This window comes from Paramisgurnus dabryanus, chromosome 6, assembly GCF_030506205.2.
Source record: "Paramisgurnus dabryanus chromosome 6, PD_genome_1.1, whole genome shotgun sequence".
In the NCBI taxonomy this organism is placed as follows: domain Eukaryota; kingdom Metazoa; phylum Chordata; class Actinopteri; order Cypriniformes; family Cobitidae; genus Paramisgurnus; species Paramisgurnus dabryanus.
Window position 1 is genome coordinate 7,875,114 of NC_133342.1, and position 19,697 is coordinate 7,894,810.

Sequence of the window (19,697 nt, forward strand, 5' to 3'; positions counted from 1 at the left end):
AATAATTACACCAAAAACACAAAATATATTCACAAAATATCCAAATTTTAGTCATTCGCTGTAATCCACATTTTTTAAATTCATACGATTGTGAGAAACAGATCCAAATTCAGCTCTTTATCCAGTGGTCTTGATCAAAATTTAAAATATTGCACTTTACGACACATTGCTTTACGGCAATGATATCAAAAGGTCATTGGCTCTTGCATGCCCCCACACAGATTTGCGGCATTGCCATCTTTCAGTCGATGTACTTTTAAAATTTGAAATGTGCGCATTGACAGAGTAAAGCCGGATTAACATTATTGTGGATTAATAACTTTTAATACTTCTTTGTACTTCTTATTCTCCAGAGAGCACATTGTCACTTACTGCTATTAAAATTTCGCAATAAATGTATTAGTTATTTAATTATAAAGTTATTGTGATGTCTGTCTGTTATGCTTTTTATTTTTAACAGTAGTCTACATGATTTTAATAAACTGTTTTGAGTAGTTTTAGGGGTAGGACTGTATAACATATCTTTCAAATGCTACACTTAGTTATTTTCAACCCAGCATTGGGTCAAAAGGGGAGCTTGAAATTTATATTTGACCCAACAGTGGGTTGAAACAACTTGGACTTGGCCACTCCAAAAGGCGGATTTCGTTTTTCTGAAGCCATTCTGCTGTGGACTTGTACCTGTGTTTTGAGTCGTTGGTCAGAATGCCAGGACAGGAGAGAATGGTAAATTATGGGAGAATCCCAAGAAAAAGAGGAGAGTTGACAAGCATGCTGTAATCGTGTGAAACTACCATAGGAAAACTGTAAAAAAAAAAAAGGACTTTGATGCCTTACATAACCCATGAGACAAAATGGCTATTGTATCATGATATGAGGAGCAAAACACCAGACTCTATGATCCATCTCGGCTGCTCTCTGACCAGCTGAATGGACATCAAGTGAACAATAACCTTCATATAGCCTTGAAAGATCCTATTCACCGTTATCTGTGACGGGATTATTCTCACAATCACACCGTCCCTTTCCTGATTCGCTTTAAAAAAAAAAAAAACAATAGATCATCCGTTGTGTTTTTTCAGCAGACCACAGGCTTCTTTCTGTTTCTCGTGGCCAGAGGTGTGGTGATATCATCCGACAGTCTTGTCACGATAACCACATCCAGCGGTATTTGAAGGCTGGGTTACCACCTGCTCTGAACAGATAACTATCAGCCGCATGGAAAGGTCATGGCCTGACTTGTTTGAAAGAGCATTTGAAGCAATTATGATAATCTTTAAAATGCAATTATTCGTGTTCTCCTGTGTTAAGAGATGCAGAGGCATGCGGACGCAAATGTAACGTTGAGCCGTGACTACAGGAACGTGATCCAGTGTGATCTGATGTTGTGTGACTCCACTGCTGTGCTTGACATGTGCAACATTTTAATGTTTAATAACGCTTGCAATGAAGCAAGAAGTTACTTTCAGCTTATAAAGTGTGAATGTTTGGGGAGAGAGAAGATTTTAGAATTATTTTAGTTCTTATATAAACACAATGGGCACGCGCTACTAATGCTCTGATAACTTATCCAATGCACAAGGCGATAGCAAGGAAATACACGCCGCTTACGAAGTGCTTACGTATCTAGTGTCAAACAAGCCAAAGATTAATTCTCTGTTGTGTCACAAAAATGCTTTGATCATTGCTCATCTCTGCAAAAAGATCTTTAATGTGGGCTCCTAAGTTCTTAGCACAGATTTACAGCATTGCTGCCACCAATTACTGCAGTACACCTCCAGAAGACTTAGCTGTAGTCCTCAGAGACACAGATCAAAGACAGCTGAGACAGAAAAGTGTCACTGCAGCCTCATAAAAGCTTATCTGTATGGAGTTCAACTGAGGTATGTTCAGTGGCAAATGTACAATATTACCTGGTCAAAGAGTAAAACAGGAACAGACCTTAATGCCCAGGGATGTTTGTCAGAGTTTTGGATTCATGGTTTGAGGATATTGTCTGCTTTCTCTCTCTCTCTCTCTCTCTCTCTCTCTCCCTCGCTCGCTCGCTCTCTCGCTCTCTCTCGCTCTCTCTCTCCCGCGCTCTTGTTCTCGCTCTGTTTTATAAATACAAAGTTAATACAACCAGGAAAAAACTAGCAAGCAAAATGTTAATGATCAACCGTCAAACTAAAACAAACACTGATCACCATAATTGTGATATACTTACTAAATACACAATATACAGGCTAAATACATGTTGTGACGAGCTTCGCATCATACGCTCTTGAAAAAGAAGTCACCGGCCGCCACTGATGCATATATTAGCTGCATTAAAGGCGTCACTGGACAGAACCTCTTGTGGCATGCCTCAATTGATGAGCTCAGATGCAAAACCCTTCTGACTTATTTGAAATTAGCTTTTTTTATGATTTATGATTGGTACGGATATGTGTCGAGAACATTCAGTTAATATCTTTTCTCATTTTTGACGCAGGTTTTTTGCATCTAATTAAACCCCATTGGTCACATTTAATCTTTTTATTATAAATATTGACTGTGCAATTAATTTAAAGAGGAATTTACTGAATTGCTATTCAGTCAAGTTTCACACAAGTCAAAGAAAGATTTTGGTCAGTGTTCAGATTTGTGTAACATTCATTTCTTTGAATGTTATGCAATAAATTAGTTTCACATACTATATGTCAAAGAGGGACAAATTGAGCTGTAGGGTTAAATTAACCAAGAAAGGTTTATACTTAATACTGTAATTTAAAGGAATCATTTCACAAGACTTTTATAAGATATAAAATATTTTGTGCCACTTTGTAGGTCTGAGCAAACATGTGCTGTTTTGGGTTTGCCCTTTTAAATGAAAGTGAGCTGATGAAATTCAAACAAACACTGATCTCCATAATGGTGGTTTGTTGAAATTGAAACTCAATTGTGCTGTCAATTATTATTTTTTTCGCTTTCTCTCTGCACTAAATGGCAGTGCTGTGGTTGGATAGTGCAGATTAAGGGGTGGTATTATTATAATAAGATCCCCTTCTGACATCACAAAGGGAGCCAAATTACCTATTTTTTCACTTGCTTGCAGAGAATGGTTTAGCAAAACTAAGTTACTGGGTTGATCTTTTCACATTTTCTAGGTTGATAGGAGCACAGTGGACTCAATTACAGCACATAAACACGGAAAAAGTCAGATTTTCATGATATGTTTGATACATTGAGATAATTCTCAGTTGCACATTATTGTGAAGGGAAGCTTTTCTGTACATTAGGATTGGTTTGTGAATTTTGCCTTTTGTGTCATGGCTTTAGAAGGACATGAAGGCATATATGATATTGTTATTGTTTTTTGCCTCTTTGGCATAAATAATGACAGCATTGTCATTTTTGCATGCTATTCCTTTAATTGAGGTGTCCGAAAAACATCTATATTGAACAATTACTGGTTTTGTGAGTTCCCAGCATGCTTGGCAGCATGAAAGTATTTAATGGGTATTGTTATTTCACAGTGTTTATTTTACGGCGTACTTGTAATAAAGAATGGCTTTAAATTTTGCAAATGCATTTAGCCACTTTGCACATTTATGACAGGCCTGCACAGGTTAATATTTCAGGTGCAAGTAATTATAGCTATAAATCCTCTTTTCCTGATAAGTAGTTCACACTGAGTGTCTGCATAAACAAACTACATAAAAGAAAAACAAGCTTATTAAATAAAACAGTTGGTACATACTTCACAAACCTTATCCATTAAGGTGGCAAATCCGCCACAAAGCCGAGCATCTCTGATCAGTAACACTAAATGACACGGTCCAAGTCTCACAACAAATTTAAACCAAGTGCCTTCATGCCAAGTGCCTTCAACCATTCACAAATATGAGTCACTTCAGTTTTTATTTCCTCTGCAAGCTCTCCAGAAAACCTAATTCATGCACTTTTAACCTGAATTGTTTTCTGTTATGTTTGAATGAATGCTCTATCATTCAATTATATTTAAGTAAGATTAATCATTTTTTATACATCAAAACATTCATCTCTGCTACAAATGAACACTTAAGGGATAGTTTGGCCAAAAATGATATTAAACCCATGATTAACTCACCCCCAAGCTGTCCGAGTTGCATATGTCCATCGTTTTTCAGACAAACATATTTTCGGATATTTTATAAAATGTTTTAGATCGTTCAGTTGATTAAATGTAATGTTACGGGGTCCACGACCTTCAAATCCAAAAAAAAGTGCGTCCATCCTTCACAAAATAAATCCAAACGGCTCCAGGGTGATAAACAAAGGTCTTCTGAGGGTAATCCGCGCGTTGTTGTAGAAATATCCATATTTAAAACTTTATTAACGAAAATAAATACCTTCCGGTAGCGCCGCCATCTTAGTCACGTTTTTTTTTTGTGGGTCCTACCATTATTGTACAATTACGCCAAAAGTGACAGGAGTGCAAACGTTACCCATAGGTGGGTTTTTTGTGACAAACAGAGAGTTTGTTGTAACACCTGCTAAAATTTTGGTTTAAAAACAAATAATTCAATCAAAATCTGTCTATATACTAAAGGTTGATATTGTTTATATATCTGTCTATAAGAGATAGATACTGTATCCACACATTCATCCATCTTCATTTAACCATCCTTGTGTTGTGCATCAATGCTTCGAAATAGATTTAGACTATGCTCCATGCCCTTTAGACCATGTGCTTAGATTGTTAAAATAGGGCCCATAATCTTTAAATAATTGTAAAATTTTGTATGTTGGAGGACCATTGTCGAACAAGGTCACCGATGATAGCTGTACTTTATATTTCTCACCATTTCATTCACTGGTTGAAAATCTGAAACTGATTAAACAAAGTTGATGCAGTAATAAGAACTGATGACACATATAATTAATATAGAGCCCTTCAAGACCTCTGTCTGTACAGTGAGCATTGAGCGAGAGATGAAATTTAACAAAGACTGACAGTACAGCGTGATAAACGCAGGACGAGAGGTTATGCATTTGTATTGAAATCATGAAGGTTAAGCAGAATAGTTTCAGTACATTGTTATGCCGTGTGCATGAATGCCTGTACAGTACCTATAATCAAGTGCCAGAGATACCACACAACACTATTCCTGTCACAATATCATTTACTCACCTTCTCTGATATACACATTAAAACAAAGTCTGGATTTGAGTAATGTGTGTTTGGTCTCAACACTTCAGCATGAATATCACAACGTGCAGTCTTTCTTCAAGTGTGACTTGAAGAAAAATGTGTTGTTGCATACTCAACGCCATCCTAAATATCCTTCTATATTAGTACATCAGAGATAAATATTGGTACCAAAGACATATCTGTACCTAAATGGTACATACTGGAAGGCATGCATCGTACACAGGGGGGGAGGGGGGCACATGCTGAAAAGTTTGAGAACCACTGCCTTTTAAAGGTGCCATTTGTAATAATTGAGGTAAAAGATTTTTAAAAATTAGTTACACGCATCAAAAGAATGAGAAGAAATAAGGGCAAAGATGTCATTAAAAAAATGACAAGGTATAGGGCTGCAGAAATATCAATCTGAATTAGCATGCTAAATTACTAGCTACAGCCCGACTGGTGTTGTAATACCAGTTTCGACCATGGGAGGCGGTATGCGGGCCACGCACATAACCGCCAGCCAAACTGCAATACACGAATAAGTGGGAGTACAGCCCTACCGTTGCGTCCGAAAACTAAGACAGCTGACTTGTTGATTTAAGATTTATGAATGCAGCTCAGAGAAATGCAATTCGGACAGCCATGGATTCGGACATGCCTTGATGCCTTCCTGCCTTGCAATAGGGGTTTCGGACGTATTTCAGTTCAGGGAAGAGAGCGGAAGAATGGCTAAAGCAAGAGACATTTACCACTACCACAAACATTTGCTGCAGGGAACAACGCGCTCGGAATCACAAATAAAATATGATAAATAAAGTAACCGAACCAGAGTAAATACTGGCACTGCTTTTCATCGCTGGAGACAACTAATGAACATGAAAGAAATGAGGTTCGACTCCGAAATGACAACTTTTCTTTTCGATTGGTAAGTAAGATGCTGTTAGTATTTCGCTAGAAGTTCACTTATAATAGGCATTGCCATAACCTATGCTCAGCTTGTACATGAACGACGGCTTTGTGCAGTAAATGTGGCTCCATCTGAAAGCAGCTGATGGCGATTCACTTTTAATCAATAAACCGGCTTCACTGACGAGAAGCGCAATGACTATCGCATGCAAATTATTGCGCATCCTTAGCTGTTAACGATTAATAGTTAGCTCTACCCACGGATCCGATCCGGTTTTCACCCGTTATCTACCAAGCTGATGCTAAAATGTAACATAAGCTAAGAAGCTTGAAATGTCTTCGATTATAATGAACACCAAATGGACGCACGAAACGTAGCGGAAAACATTGCAATTTTAATGAGACCGAATGTTTTTTTTGTGACTAATGATAACTTAGTTGCTAATGTAAATAAACTTGATATATGCTGCTGAATTTGCAGCTGCTAAATTAAAATAGACCAACTCACTTTTCTGGAGGTATACTGCCCCCGTCTGTTTGGCGTGTGGAGTATGAATTGATTTTTTTTTGGGCGGACATGTTAAATGGTCCCTTTAAGTGTACTTTTTGAAAAGGTACCGCCTCAGTGACAACTTCATGAACATTTTTGTTCTGAGAGTGTACCAAAAGCCATTTGTAAAACTAAATAGAACTATACTTTTTAAAATGAAGGTTTCTGAAAGGTTTTTGATCTGGCAGAATGGTTCCATAAAGAACCCTTAACTTTCACAGAACCTTTCTATCCAAAGGTTTTTTATAGTAAAAGGGTCTGAAACTTCATGAACAAACACATTTTCTTTAAAATGTTCTCATTGTAAAATAGAAGAAAGATGAAAGGATGATTTGCTTAGAAAGATTTTTATTTACACAGAGCCAAATACAGCTGAGTAAAGTCAAGTACTGCAGTTAAAATAAAGATTTACATGTGATAGAAAAACATTTTTTGTCTTCAAAATTGACACATGGAAACTCCACGAGAGCAGACAGTGTAATGTACAGATTGTGCTCTGAATGCATACTGTACATCAGTGTTTGTGTCAAGTGAACACCCAAGGACAGATTGAAAAAAACACCCCCTCCTCACATGAGCAAACATGTTTTATATTCTGTCTTTGTCCCTTTAAGGTCCACAAAGTGCAAGGAACGAATTAATCCGGTCTGAATTTGTTTGTGTCCTTTTTCATTTTACTAAAAGTGATTTGGAAAAACTGCGAAGATGATGGTGTTTTTAGAATGGTCTCAAGAGCCATGCAATATTTAATCAATTATTCATGTCCTAATTTTACACTGCCAACAGTTCAGACACACATAGTAATTTTTATTAGAATTATTTACCATGTTCCATAATAATATAATAATAAGAATAAAAAATAAATAATTTAATAAATAATAATAATTTTGAAATGTTTAGATTCAAGCTTTGAACACTCTCATTTACTTTTACAGGTGCATTTGGATGGCTTTATAAATAGTCTAAGTGGTGTTTTTTTTTTTTTTTTTTTTGATGATGATAACAGAGAAGCATACACTCATAAAAATAAAGTTATTATTATAAAGATATTTTCTTTAAAAATACATTTTAATGACATTTATGCATTTGGCAGACACTTTGTACAAAGCAACTTACAGTGCATTAAGTCTATACATTTTATTATAATGTTCTTTATCTTTATTGTCGGTGTTCATTGTTTTTTTCTGTACAAAGAACCTTTTGTGCAACACATATTAAAGGTTATGCCGACTGTCAAAAGACTTTTAGGAACATTTATTTCTTTTAAAAATGTATGAAAATCATACAATTATATTTTATCTCTTGTTTAGATAAAAACGTTTTAGAAAGAAAGTCAGTTGGCTTCCTCGCTATCCACTCCAGCTCATGCAGTTAAACAAACAAACAAATAGCCTAAAAATGCCAGTTTTGGAAACATGTTCATCCAAAGACTCAAAGTCACCATAAAGTGTGTTACAACATTTGACGTTTAGCCTATATGTCTTAAGTTTAAACTGTTTGCAAATCCACGTTTCAAGAGAGCTAGAATACGCATTGATTTTAAATTTCAAATGTTCTCAATGTTCTTTATACTGTTATCTGTCACATCCCAATTTCTATTGGTACCACAGCCACTCCAGGTGGCGCTTCAGCCACCTTCTTCCCCCTGTACACCAGTTTGGCCAGGTTGCGAATGGATGGAGTTGCCCTAAATAGCAGTTTCTTAAGGCCGGTTCGGTACTCCTGTCTGATCAAGCAGTACAGCACCGGGTTCAGGCAGCTGTTCGTATGCGCAAGGCACACGGTAATCGGGAACGCGTATGCTTGCGCGTTATAGAATGCGTTACTGAAGGGTACCAGATCAAATTTTATAAGCACCCCCCAAAGGGTCAGAGCCTGGTTGGGCAGCCAACACAGAAAAAACGACAGTACAACAATGGTGACGGATTTGGTGACTTTGGAGCGGCGCTTGTGACGCCCCCTTTCGCTGTCTGACCCGGGAATGCCGCTGACGCGCCGCCGCAGGACGAAGCGCAACAGGAGGAGATAACAAACGCAGATGATAATAAGAGGAATAACGAATCCCAAAAGAACCTTTTGGGTCTGATAAAGACCCAACAGCAGCTGCGGGTCCCATCCTCCAGAGTCCGAGAAGCGCACCAGGCACAGTTCGTCGTCTGATAGCTGCGCTGTGGTGGAGTACACCGCATGGGGTATGGTGGCCACCACGGATACCACCCAGATGCCCAAACTGGCCCATTTCACCTCCACCGAAGCCGTCTTGGGACTCTGCATCCGTAGGGAAGAGGACAGTGAACAGTAGCGCGCCACGCTCATTGCGGTCAAGAAAAAAACACTAGCGTACATGTTCATGGTGGTCACCGAGCTGATGATTTTGCACATCACCTTTCCAAAAGGCCATCGGAAATCCAAAGCAGTGTCCACGGCCCAGAAAGGTAGCGTCAGGACGAACTGGAGATCGGTCACGGCCAGACTCATGACGAAGCAGTTGATGGATGACTGCTTAAGTTTGTGGCGGGACTGCAGCAGGTAAAGTGCCAAAAGGTTCCCGACGAGTCCCAGCGCGCACACAATCAGGTAGACGAGCGCGATTACGACGCGCATTGCCATGTTGGAGTTGTCGCCGTAAAGCTCCGGCGAGGACTCTTTGGAGAGCAGATGAAGCCAGCAGCGGAGGGAGAGGTTTTGGAGAGCCCCCGCGGTCCGGTTCGACAGGAGACCACCTTCATCTAGAGCCGGTCCGCATGGAGCCTGACCGGGTACCATCGAGCTCCCGTTTCCCTGCATGGCACGGCTTTACGCGCTCGAATTTGATGATGCGACAGCGTTACCAGTGCTTATTTCTACAAGATGTCATGTGCGATATAATTTTTAGCATCCTTCAAACTGGTGCATCATGCTATTAAAGATCCCCTGTGCGTAAAACGTCCACTCAACAATGACTGTCACCAGATGCTGCTCCTCTTTTACTCTTGCGCTGCGCATAGTGAGCTCGTGGAGCGCTCACGCAGCTTATATAGGGAGACTGGGGCTGTTGTCACATGGGGAAGGACCATATTTGTTATTTGACCATATTTGAAGGACCTAAGTGTTTCGTTTGCCAGTCAAATTGCACGAAAGGTTCACATTTTCTAAACTGCCCTACTGTAAATTGTTTATTTAAAAAAACTACATACTTCTCATGGTGTCCTCCTTTATTCTCATTTTATGTATTATTCTAATAAAAAGCATCTGGAACACTATGTCACATTTAAATCCATGCATGTGTCTTTTTCCTGTAAAATGTTAAGAATATTCAATATAGGTTTATGCCAAATATTGGCTCATTTTGGAATTGGGACAAGTAGCAATTAGAGGCCATGTAAATTATTCCATTGCTTTTTTACTCACAATTTATACAGTGTCCCAACTTTTCCTGATTTGGGGTTGTACTATAAATGGTTATCATATGCCGCTCTCTTGCAAAAACACACCACAGAGAAGAAAAAGTTTGAAAGGCTGTGGACATTAACATCTTAAACTGTCAGGATTGCCAGATCTGAATACTTATTGGTATGCACACGAAAAAGCAAGGATATGGGAGGTTTGGCATAATCTAAGCACATTTGAACAATTGAGAAGCTCATATAAAAAATGTGATAATTATTTTAACCGATTGCTTTCATATCATACGTTCATCAAATACTTTTCCAAAGAATGGATTAAAATAATCTGTTAAATAGTCCTCTGATATCTACACAGAAGGTTTGTGGCTTTATTAAGTGCAAAAATAATCCAGAGACAGTTTTACATGTCCATTTACAACCCTAGGATTTGCCTTTAGAATGAAATGGTCTATTATTACCTTATTTAAAAGGGTCATGAATAATAATGTTAAGCTCTGCTCTGATTGGCTGTTTCTCAGAGCAGCTCCTTCAGTAGCACTGTGTGTGTGTAAACAGATCTTATGTTTGAGTCTGTATCAGATGAAGATACAGATTGTAAGAAATAATCAATTGTTCAGAGATTGTTAATGGACGTTTCTGAGTGAAAGTTTGTGTTTTTTTTCATTATGGATCTGCAAAACGTAGCCTAACTGTGACATCAATATTAATACATCAGCCTAAGCGCTAGCATATAGCATTAACTAGCATATAGCGCTAACTCAGCAGTCACAACTTTGTTTTTAGCATTGTTATGCTTAATTTTATGTGTAATTTAATGTTGGGGTGTGCATCTCGACTGTAACATCACAGTTGGTGTTATGCTGAGATTGGTCTGTTTTCCAGCGGTATTTCGCATGCACAAGCTTTATAAAAGCATGCCGCACAAGCCCTGAAAAGTGAAGCCAAAACGTTTCGATCGCCCCCCAGTGACTGGTCCCAGTAGGTCATAAACCCCGCCTCCCCATGTAATTCAATGGGACTTGAGACCAACTAAAAAATTTAATTACACTTCAATCATCTTTTTTCCGAAGCTGGTTTCTTTCATTTATTGTAGTTTTTATCACGCTGATGTGAATTCAAATGTTTGTTTTTAAAATAAGTTGGTGTTTAGTTAGTTATTTAATTATATAAAAACGGTGGTGTCACGTCATGATTGACAGCTGGGATATCGTGTGATATGCGCATTCTGCGAGAGTGAGGGCGGGGTCTTGATTTTGCGGATTTACTTCCTACTCGCTACTGCGCATGACTGGTCCGAAATCGCTACTGTGCAGACTCAAGGCCCAAGATGTCAGCGTCGTATCACGACACTAGCGGCTTCACTTTTCACCAATGGAAGAGAGCGAACAGGCGTCGTCCATCTTTAGGCACCTTTAACCTGATCTCAGGTCATTCAGAAATACTCATTTCCAAGTAAACATGCCAGACACATTTAGAGGGTTTTGCATCAGAGCTCTTTAATTATAAAAAAATCAATGTGCTGAACATTGTAAATTTGATCTCATTGATCATTTACCACAGATATAATTTTCATCTCCCACAACTGTATTGAAACATTCACATCAAGGCCAGACAAAAGTAGATTTAATAATTTATTAACTGAAATGAACACAATTAACAATTCATCATCAAGTTTGTTCCTAACCATATTAAAAGAAAATAAATACAATTAATTCAATTTCTGTTAGCTTGCAAAACTAGAAAAAAATGAGTTATCCCCTTGAAACTGTAAATCAATTCGGTTTTACTAAAACTTACAGTAATAACAGACATAAAAGACTTATCCTTTTCATGCAAAGAGACAAACCTTAAACTACAAACCTCTGAGCAGGTCAATAAGTTCTTTTAAAAAAAGCATTTGCATTGAACAAAAATTGAAAACAAACCTCCTCCTTTTTGTCCATGGTTATACTGTATTTTGTAGGGCTTTATATATGAGCATTGCTTGTGTACGGTGATGTGTTCATGCAAACACCTGACCTCATGAGCTGACAGAAACAGGACCCATTAATATTCCTATATCTACCCGCTTTACTTGACAGCAGACATCATACAGTTGAAGCGAGAGGCAACTACCCCTACGCTTGCCCTTCCCTGCGTCAGTTGCGTAGTTGATTTCACGAGGTGCGTCATACTCAAAGGGGTCCAATTATGCATATATTTCAATTGTCAGGCAACAGCTGTAGGTTCACAAAGGTGGGCTACGAATAAAGAGCAAGTACCAAAGGAATCAGGGGTATAGGCCTGCATGCCCAAACTACGGCCTTTTTCTAAAAACCATTTCATAATTTACTGCTGTTTGTTGTAAAAAAAGTTAAACTGATTTTGTAAGGCATCACTTACAATTCATGAGCCGTGTTTGACCGTATGAGACATAATACTCTGCACAAGCGATCGAAACAAACTCTTAGATTGAGATTTTTATCAGTGAATGCCAACGGTTTGTATTCAAAGCAAAGCAAATCATGTTTAGACCTCCAGTTTGTTAAGCGGTTGAATTTGCTGACATTGAGGATTTAAAATTGGGATTCACATTATCGAACGCTGGTACGGCGGCGTCTTAAGGGTTGCTGTACACCGGTACATTGCGTTCAGCTTGATTCTGCACAAATGAGGGGCGCTGTGTGTGCATCAATCTGAATAAATCACAAGTAATGCTTGGCAGGAGCGTTTACTCTTATTGTGATGCGCAGTGCAAGGTTTCAAACATGCCAAAATTGTACTGCTTTGATTTGGAGCAACCTTGCGAAGTGTGCGTTTGTATTGTATCACAAAAACCTAGACGCAGTTCCTTAATGTAACGAGCTGAAAAACTTCCAATCGAAAAGAAACTTAGTAGCAGAATAATAAGTACTTGATACTTTTAAACAGGCTGAACTCCAATTTGCACACAGCTTATTTATCTTTTTCCCCTTTGCGACCAGTCACAGATACTACAACACCTATTGTGCATAACATAAAACTGACCCTTAATGGCTCGAAGCAGACTGTGATTGGTCGCTTAACATGTCACTCACACCATCTCCTCCCATCTAAGGGCAGGTGTTGGGCAGAATAAACTACAGTGATGATCATAATAACAGCCTAATCAATGACATCACTTCCTGTCTTTTTCAGGATGAGATAGCCAGCTCAATGTAGCAGCGTGACCGGTTATGGGGTCGCCATGATGATGCTCGTGATCCTCGTAGCTGTGGTTGTGAGGTAACGGCTCCATGTCAGCATACTCGGGTCTGAGTCGAAGGTTGGTGCGTGGAGATGCCGACATCACGACGTCGCCGCTGACCGCAAAGCCAGGCTGCATGCTGTAGACCTCCATTACAGAGCGAAGTGACCTGGACTGAACTGCAGGGAAGAGGGAGGTAAAAACAGTCATTCATAGTCTGACTCTCTGTTGCATATTCGGCGTGTTTTATCTCTGTCAGATTCAGCTGAGGAAAAGCAATGTCAGAATAAATGCTTTTATTTGCAGTTATATCAGTGGTTTTCAAACTTTTCGGCATGCACCATGTGTAGGGTGCATCCTTTCAAGCACCCCCCAAAGAAAATTCATGACAGTAAATTCAATATAGAATTTGAATTAAACAAAATATATAAAATGATACAATGTAGTACTGTTGGTTAGCAATATCTGGGGTCCCCTAGCTAACTTTTGTGCTTTATAGGGGGTCCTTTGATGCTTATAGGTGGTCCGGGATCACCCCAGATCCTTCTAGATTTGAACACTGCTTACATCAGCTCTGGTGCATAAATACAGGACCATACTGTGCCAATACAAATTGTTTTGGGTATACTGGAGAGTTTGTTTATTTTTAAGAAATAGCTCACCGAAATAAGACCATGTCTGTGACATCTAGGTAATTTTTTTGTGTGATTTACTGTTTTTTACATGAAATCATCCTGTGAATGTGAAAATGAATTTGATAAGCAGGATACAATCTGCCCTGATCAAACAATTGGCTGATGTACAACATTTTTTTATCTACGATATCGATTACAGGCTACAATATTGCTGCACCCCTTCACTGTAAAAATTGAAAGCTGCTCTTATTTGAACAAACTTACTTCAATTGGTAACACCTAAACAAAATTAGGTTTTATAAACTAACATTTTCTCTTTTTAAGTGAACATTTCAAGGTGATTTTTTTTTAAATGACTACACTTGGTAACGGTAGCAGCCGGTGACTTCTCTTCCGAGGGACGCAAATTCAAAAAATGTGTTGGTTGCATCATGTAAACCATGTGCATCATGCGTCATGTCAAAATAAGTGCCTGCTGCACACGCGTCGAAAGGGTTCATGATAAAAGAAACGTTCACAAAATACACGCAAGACAATAACTCGACAATAAACTCTGATTACACATGAGATTATGTGAGTATCTGGGAAACACGAGCGTCTCTTTTATCCTAAACCCCTTCGACGTGTCTGCAGCAGAGATAAATAAAAAATGTATTACTATTATTTTAAGGCATTACCAATTGAAGTAATTTTTTAAGTTGATCCAACTTTTACTTTCTTAAAGATGATTGATTTATATAAATGGTTTGCTACGTTGTTCCAAACTTTAACACTTACAGTAAATACAGTAGTTTTATAAGAGAGATGTACTGTACACTGTAAAAAGTAAAAGTTGGATCAATGTAAAATATTATTTGAATGGTGTAACGCCTGGAATTTTTTTCAATCCAAATTATCTCACTTAATTAAAAAATTTAATTAAAAAAAGTTGAAATATTTAAGGTGTTACCAACTGTTTTTTTTATCTGTTTTTTACCTTAAATTTTCACTTAATTCATTCCCCGCCAGCCATTTTTTGTGATTTTCACAAGTTTCACAAAATGCCTTCTTCTAAAAATATATAAACATACAAATATATCAAATAAAATAACAGACCCTCTGCTTTCAAACAAACAAAACGTGGGAGAAAAACGTTTCATCCTATCTATATTTTTTTCTCTGCTTATAAACTCTTAAATATGGGTATTTTTTCTTTAAAAAATATTTTTTTTTCAAAAAGCTGAAATAATTGCATTTTTGTGAAGGAATTTTGTTAGATATCAGATTAAAAATGATTATCAAAAACATACACAGAGTTTAAAATGAGTACATAACATTTTGGCTTCAGTTTTTCATAAATTGGATAAGTAGATAATCACGGTATTGCAGATGAACATAAAAAATCTTCAGAAACATGTTTTTTATGCAAATGTTTTTTTCTTAATTGACAAGATTACTCATCAATGACGGGGAAAGACTTAAGTGAAACTTGAGATTTTAGACGTTACCAATTAATAATATATTTTTAAGTTGATCCGACTTTTACTTTTTACAATTTAGATGTTTTTAAGACGTTTCTAAGAGCTTCCATTAGTTTTAATTAAAATTGAGTTTTCTATTTTTAAAAATGCTCTGAAAAGACGAGCCAAATTTACTTTTTGAATAGTGTCTGTTGTGCGTCATCTTGTGATATGACACATATAGCACAAAATGATTCGAACATTGTCAGCTATTAAAGCAAAGACCATTGAAAAAGGCTCATTCATGAAAAATGAATGCAGGCAGGGGTGCGCAGGTTTGTGAAGAGCGTTTAGTCTATAATGACTGACATCTTTGACCCTACTGCTTCCTGATTATTGTCATTGCTCAAGTACACAAGAGTTTAAGGAACACGCCATAAATCTGTTCACTTCAGTGCCACAGTCTTTAACACTTTACACTGGTCAACAAAACCTAAAGTAAATCAGGTCAGGCCTTTATAAGACCTTACTGTGTGTAAGTCTGTATTCTAAGTCTCATTTAATAAATTACAGCAGCTTTTATGCTTATGGTAAAGTTTAAATGTCTTGAAGAAAAAAAACATGAATTCACTGGAATATCAAATGCACAGAAAAGCCAGAAATGTGTATAAAATCTGTCAGAAAGAAAAGTATAAAAATAGTCCCAAGGTTTATATATTTGGTATCAGTGTGTGCCTTTGAGATACTAATTTGAACTCTTTATGTGAAAAGCTGTACTTTTTGAAATGGCACTGCCCCAGTGCAATTGGAGACCATTTTTAACTATTTTTTTTTCAAACAGTATATTATATTGATTTTGAGAGCTCATTCAGCTGAATGGTGCATTAACCTTTGGCAGTGCTGAAGTCCCCGTGGTTCGTGCTCCTCCTGTGAAAACCAGGATGAAGGTTTGGCATCACAATGAGAGAGAAAGAGAGAACCAGTACCTGAAACACAATAAAAAGCTCTCTGAATATATAGGTCAGCTTACTTCAATCAGTACTTTCATTACAACATATCAGTCTTGTCCTCTTTCTGTTCTGTTTTATCTCTACAGCTCAGACTCACAAAAGTGTTTCATGTAGATGTAGAAAAAAATCATTGTACAACCCCAAATCAGAAAAAGTTGGGACACTGTAGAAATTGTGAGTAAAAAAGGAATGGAATAATTTACTAATCTCATAAACGTATATTTTATTTACAATAGAATATAAATAACATATCAAATGTTGAAAGTGAGACATTTTGAAATGCCATGCCAAATATTGGCTCATTTTGGATTTCATGAGAGCTACACATTCCAAAAAAAGTTGGGACAGGTAGCAATAAGAGGCCAGAAAATTTAAATGTACATATAAGAAACAACATCGTCTCTTTCAGGGAAGACCTTGCTTTTTCCAACATGACAATGCCAGACCACATACTGCATCAATTACAATGTCATGGCTGCATAGAAGAAGAAGTATTGAAATGGCCAGCCTGCAGTCCAGATCTGTTACCCACAGAAAACATTCAGCGCATCATAAAGAGGAAGATACGACAAAGAAGACCTAAGACAGTTGAGCAACTAGAAGCCTGTTTTAGACAAGAATGGGACAACATTCCCATTCCTAAACATTGGTCCTCCTCCAGCTGTTCCTTATATGTTCATTTAATGTCCCAACTTTTTTGGAATGTGAAGCTCTCATGAAATCCAAAATGAGCCAATATTTAGCATGACATTTCAAAATGTTTCGCTTTCAACATTTGATATGTTATCTATATTCTATTGTGAATAAAATATAAGTTCATGAGATTTGTAAATTATTCCTTTCCTTTTTTATTACTCACAATTTCTACAGTGTCCCAACTTTTTTGATTTGGGGTTGTATATCCTTTCAGAAATAAAGGTACAGAGAAGCGGTCACTGGGGTGGTAACATTTAAAAAAGTACATCTTTGTACTTATAGGGTGCATACTTCAAAGGTACACGTGTTATTCTGTCATCTTTTCTCTTTTTTCCAAACCGCAATAAACTCCTAGCCTGGCGGCGCCCTCCTACACACTTGCGCTCAATTTAATTTTCCTTCAGTGCTACGTATGGGATTTCGATCTATTCTAGCGTTTCAAGAAATCTTGAACAGAGGGAGTGGCTGAGAACGATAATCTGCTATAGCCAATCGCTAACGTGTGGTCGGCGCATGATATACGTCACGAGTCACGACCACACGTTAGCGATTGGGCTCTGGGCAGATCCAATAGTGTTGAACTTTAACATTGTCACTTTCTGGGTATAGAAAACCCATTTTTACCCAAATTAATCAAAAACCCAAATTTATTGCGTTTTGGAACCAAACTCTTCATATATATGTAGATAAAATGATGTAATAAAAGGAAATGATGAAGTGAGGTTTTTATCCATTCTGATGACACCACTGAATAATCTATTTTCCCCAGTTGATGTGTCACTACAGATTTCATTTATTTCATTTTGTACATGCAACTCTTTTCTGTTTTGTCCAGCTCTTCCCTTTGAATATTTCCTTTGATATGTTTGACTCATTCACAGCTCTGTTCTGTCTGTCTGTCTGTCTGTCTTTGTTAGATCAAAGCTCTGTATTGTCAACTAACCAGGATGCAGGTGCCAGTTTGAGCCGGTTTACTGTAGTTGTTCATCACTAGAGCTTGCAGTCGACGTAACTGCTCCATCAGAGACCTGAGAGAGAGAGAGAGAGAGAGATTGGTACTCAATACATGTGGTCATTGCATCGTTTTGTGTGGTTTTAAGTTTTAATGTTGGTTCCTTTGGTCCTCCTCCTTGTGTCTAACTGGGTAACCAATTACAAGTAACGTGCAAGTATTACTTTTCTAAATTAGCGAGTAAAGTAATGCATTATTTTATAAATGTATGCATTAATATTTTAGTTACTTTTTTAAAGTAATGCGATTCACTTTTCAGCTTTAGTAATTTGATTATAAAAATAGTGTGCTGAATTAAACTAAACATAGGTATATATATACAGTAAAGCCATGTCTGAGGGTATATCTGATACAGTAGTATACTGTAAACTAGACGTACATGTTGGTCTTTTCCAGCTGTAGGACTTTTTTGTGTAGATCCAGATTCTGTTGGCTGCATGCAGACATCCTAGATGAGATAAAACTGCATAATTAATCACAATTTAACCTACAAACACAAGTCACTAGTAAACACTAAATTAAACACACTGTAAAACATTTGCTGTAATTATGCAGCTGGTTGCCAGTAACTTACTGTAGAAGATAAAGACTGAAACTCTTTCATGTTCATTAAACTTTAAACAAACTGTTGCAAGTAAATAACATAAATGTAAAATCTACAGTAAGTTACTGGCAGCTAGTTGCCAGTAATACCCATTAATACTGTAATTTCTACAGAATTTTTTTACAGTGCAAGTAAAAAATAATTTATCAGCTTAGCCGTTAAATCATATGTTCAGCTGCACCTTTAGGTCGACTGATAAAAAAGAAAGAGATGCTTACAACTGTAATTTCTCTAGACGCATAAGAAGACGTAAATGTGTGACATTTTTTGGTTTTTGTAATGGTTTGTTCCTGCTGATGTCTGTTAGTGTTACACACTATGTGTACGTCCATGTGTATGGAGGACCACAAGAGTCATGCAAAATGTAATAAAGAACTTCAATTTTTAATAACTACCTGGACAATAAAAATAGCAATTAATAGATTTGTTTAAAAATTCATTAATTAATCTATAAATAAATAGACAAAGTTACAAAAAAAATCATTATGTAACATTTTATTATTATATATAAGATTTTATTAGGCAATAAAAAATGAGATTATAAAAATAACATAGAAATGAAATATTAATCCATTAATAAATAATTCAAATTAATATAACAATTTACAAAAACAACATAAAATACTCAATAAGTTCATCATTTTAAATTGCATTTATAAATTCTTAATTAAATAATGGAATTTCAAATTGTATTTCAAAAAGCGATTTAAAAAGAGAAATAAATAACTGGATTTATAAATTGAATTACAAATACAGGTTTAAATTAGGCATTTAAAAGGGCATTTCCGTTTGACTTTTCTGTTTTCATTTCCCCGTTGGTTCTCCTTATTCTTTTCGCTATAGGATTTGCTTTTCGTTTTAGCCTCTCTATTTAGCTTTTCCGTGACTCTTTGGGTCCTCATCTGAGATCTATAAATCTGCGCATGACGTACAATCAGAGCCAATCAGCGAGCTTGTTACATCCTCCTGGCCATAGCTAATTTGCATTTCTCATTTGACCATTTGCAAGGACCCAAAGAGTCATGGAAAAGCTAAATAGAGAGGCTAAAACGAAAAGCAAATCCAATAGCGAAAAGAATAAGGAGAATCATTGGGAAAATGAAAACAGAAAAGTTAA

General features: G+C 37.1%; 2 protein-coding genes across 2 annotated transcripts in view; both read right to left on the reverse strand.

Moving 5' to 3' along the window:
- Positions 1-7,702: 7,702 nt before the first annotated feature.
- rxfp3.2a (relaxin family peptide receptor 3.2a) lies at positions 7,703-9,575 on the reverse strand. The gene has a single exon (XM_065262242.2). The coding sequence runs from the start codon at positions 9,378-9,380 to the stop codon at positions 8,175-8,177; it is 1,206 nt and encodes a 401-aa protein (XP_065118314.1). The 5' UTR covers positions 9,381-9,575; the 3' UTR covers positions 7,703-8,174.
- Positions 9,576-11,869: 2,294 nt separating this feature from the next.
- creb3l3b (cAMP responsive element binding protein 3-like 3b) overlaps positions 11,870-19,697 on the reverse strand; it is a 29,818-nt gene continuing 21,990 nt past the window's right edge. Inside the window, exons 7-10 of the mRNA XM_065261986.2 lie at positions 18,356-18,424; positions 17,908-17,992; positions 16,148-16,244; positions 11,870-13,363 (exon numbers count right to left, since the gene is read on the reverse strand). Of these exons, the coding sequence (XP_065118058.1) occupies positions 13,116-13,363; positions 16,148-16,244; positions 17,908-17,992; positions 18,356-18,424 (499 nt within the window). The 3' untranslated portion in view covers positions 11,870-13,115. The remainder of the gene's footprint in view (positions 13,364-16,147; positions 16,245-17,907; positions 17,993-18,355; positions 18,425-19,697) is intronic.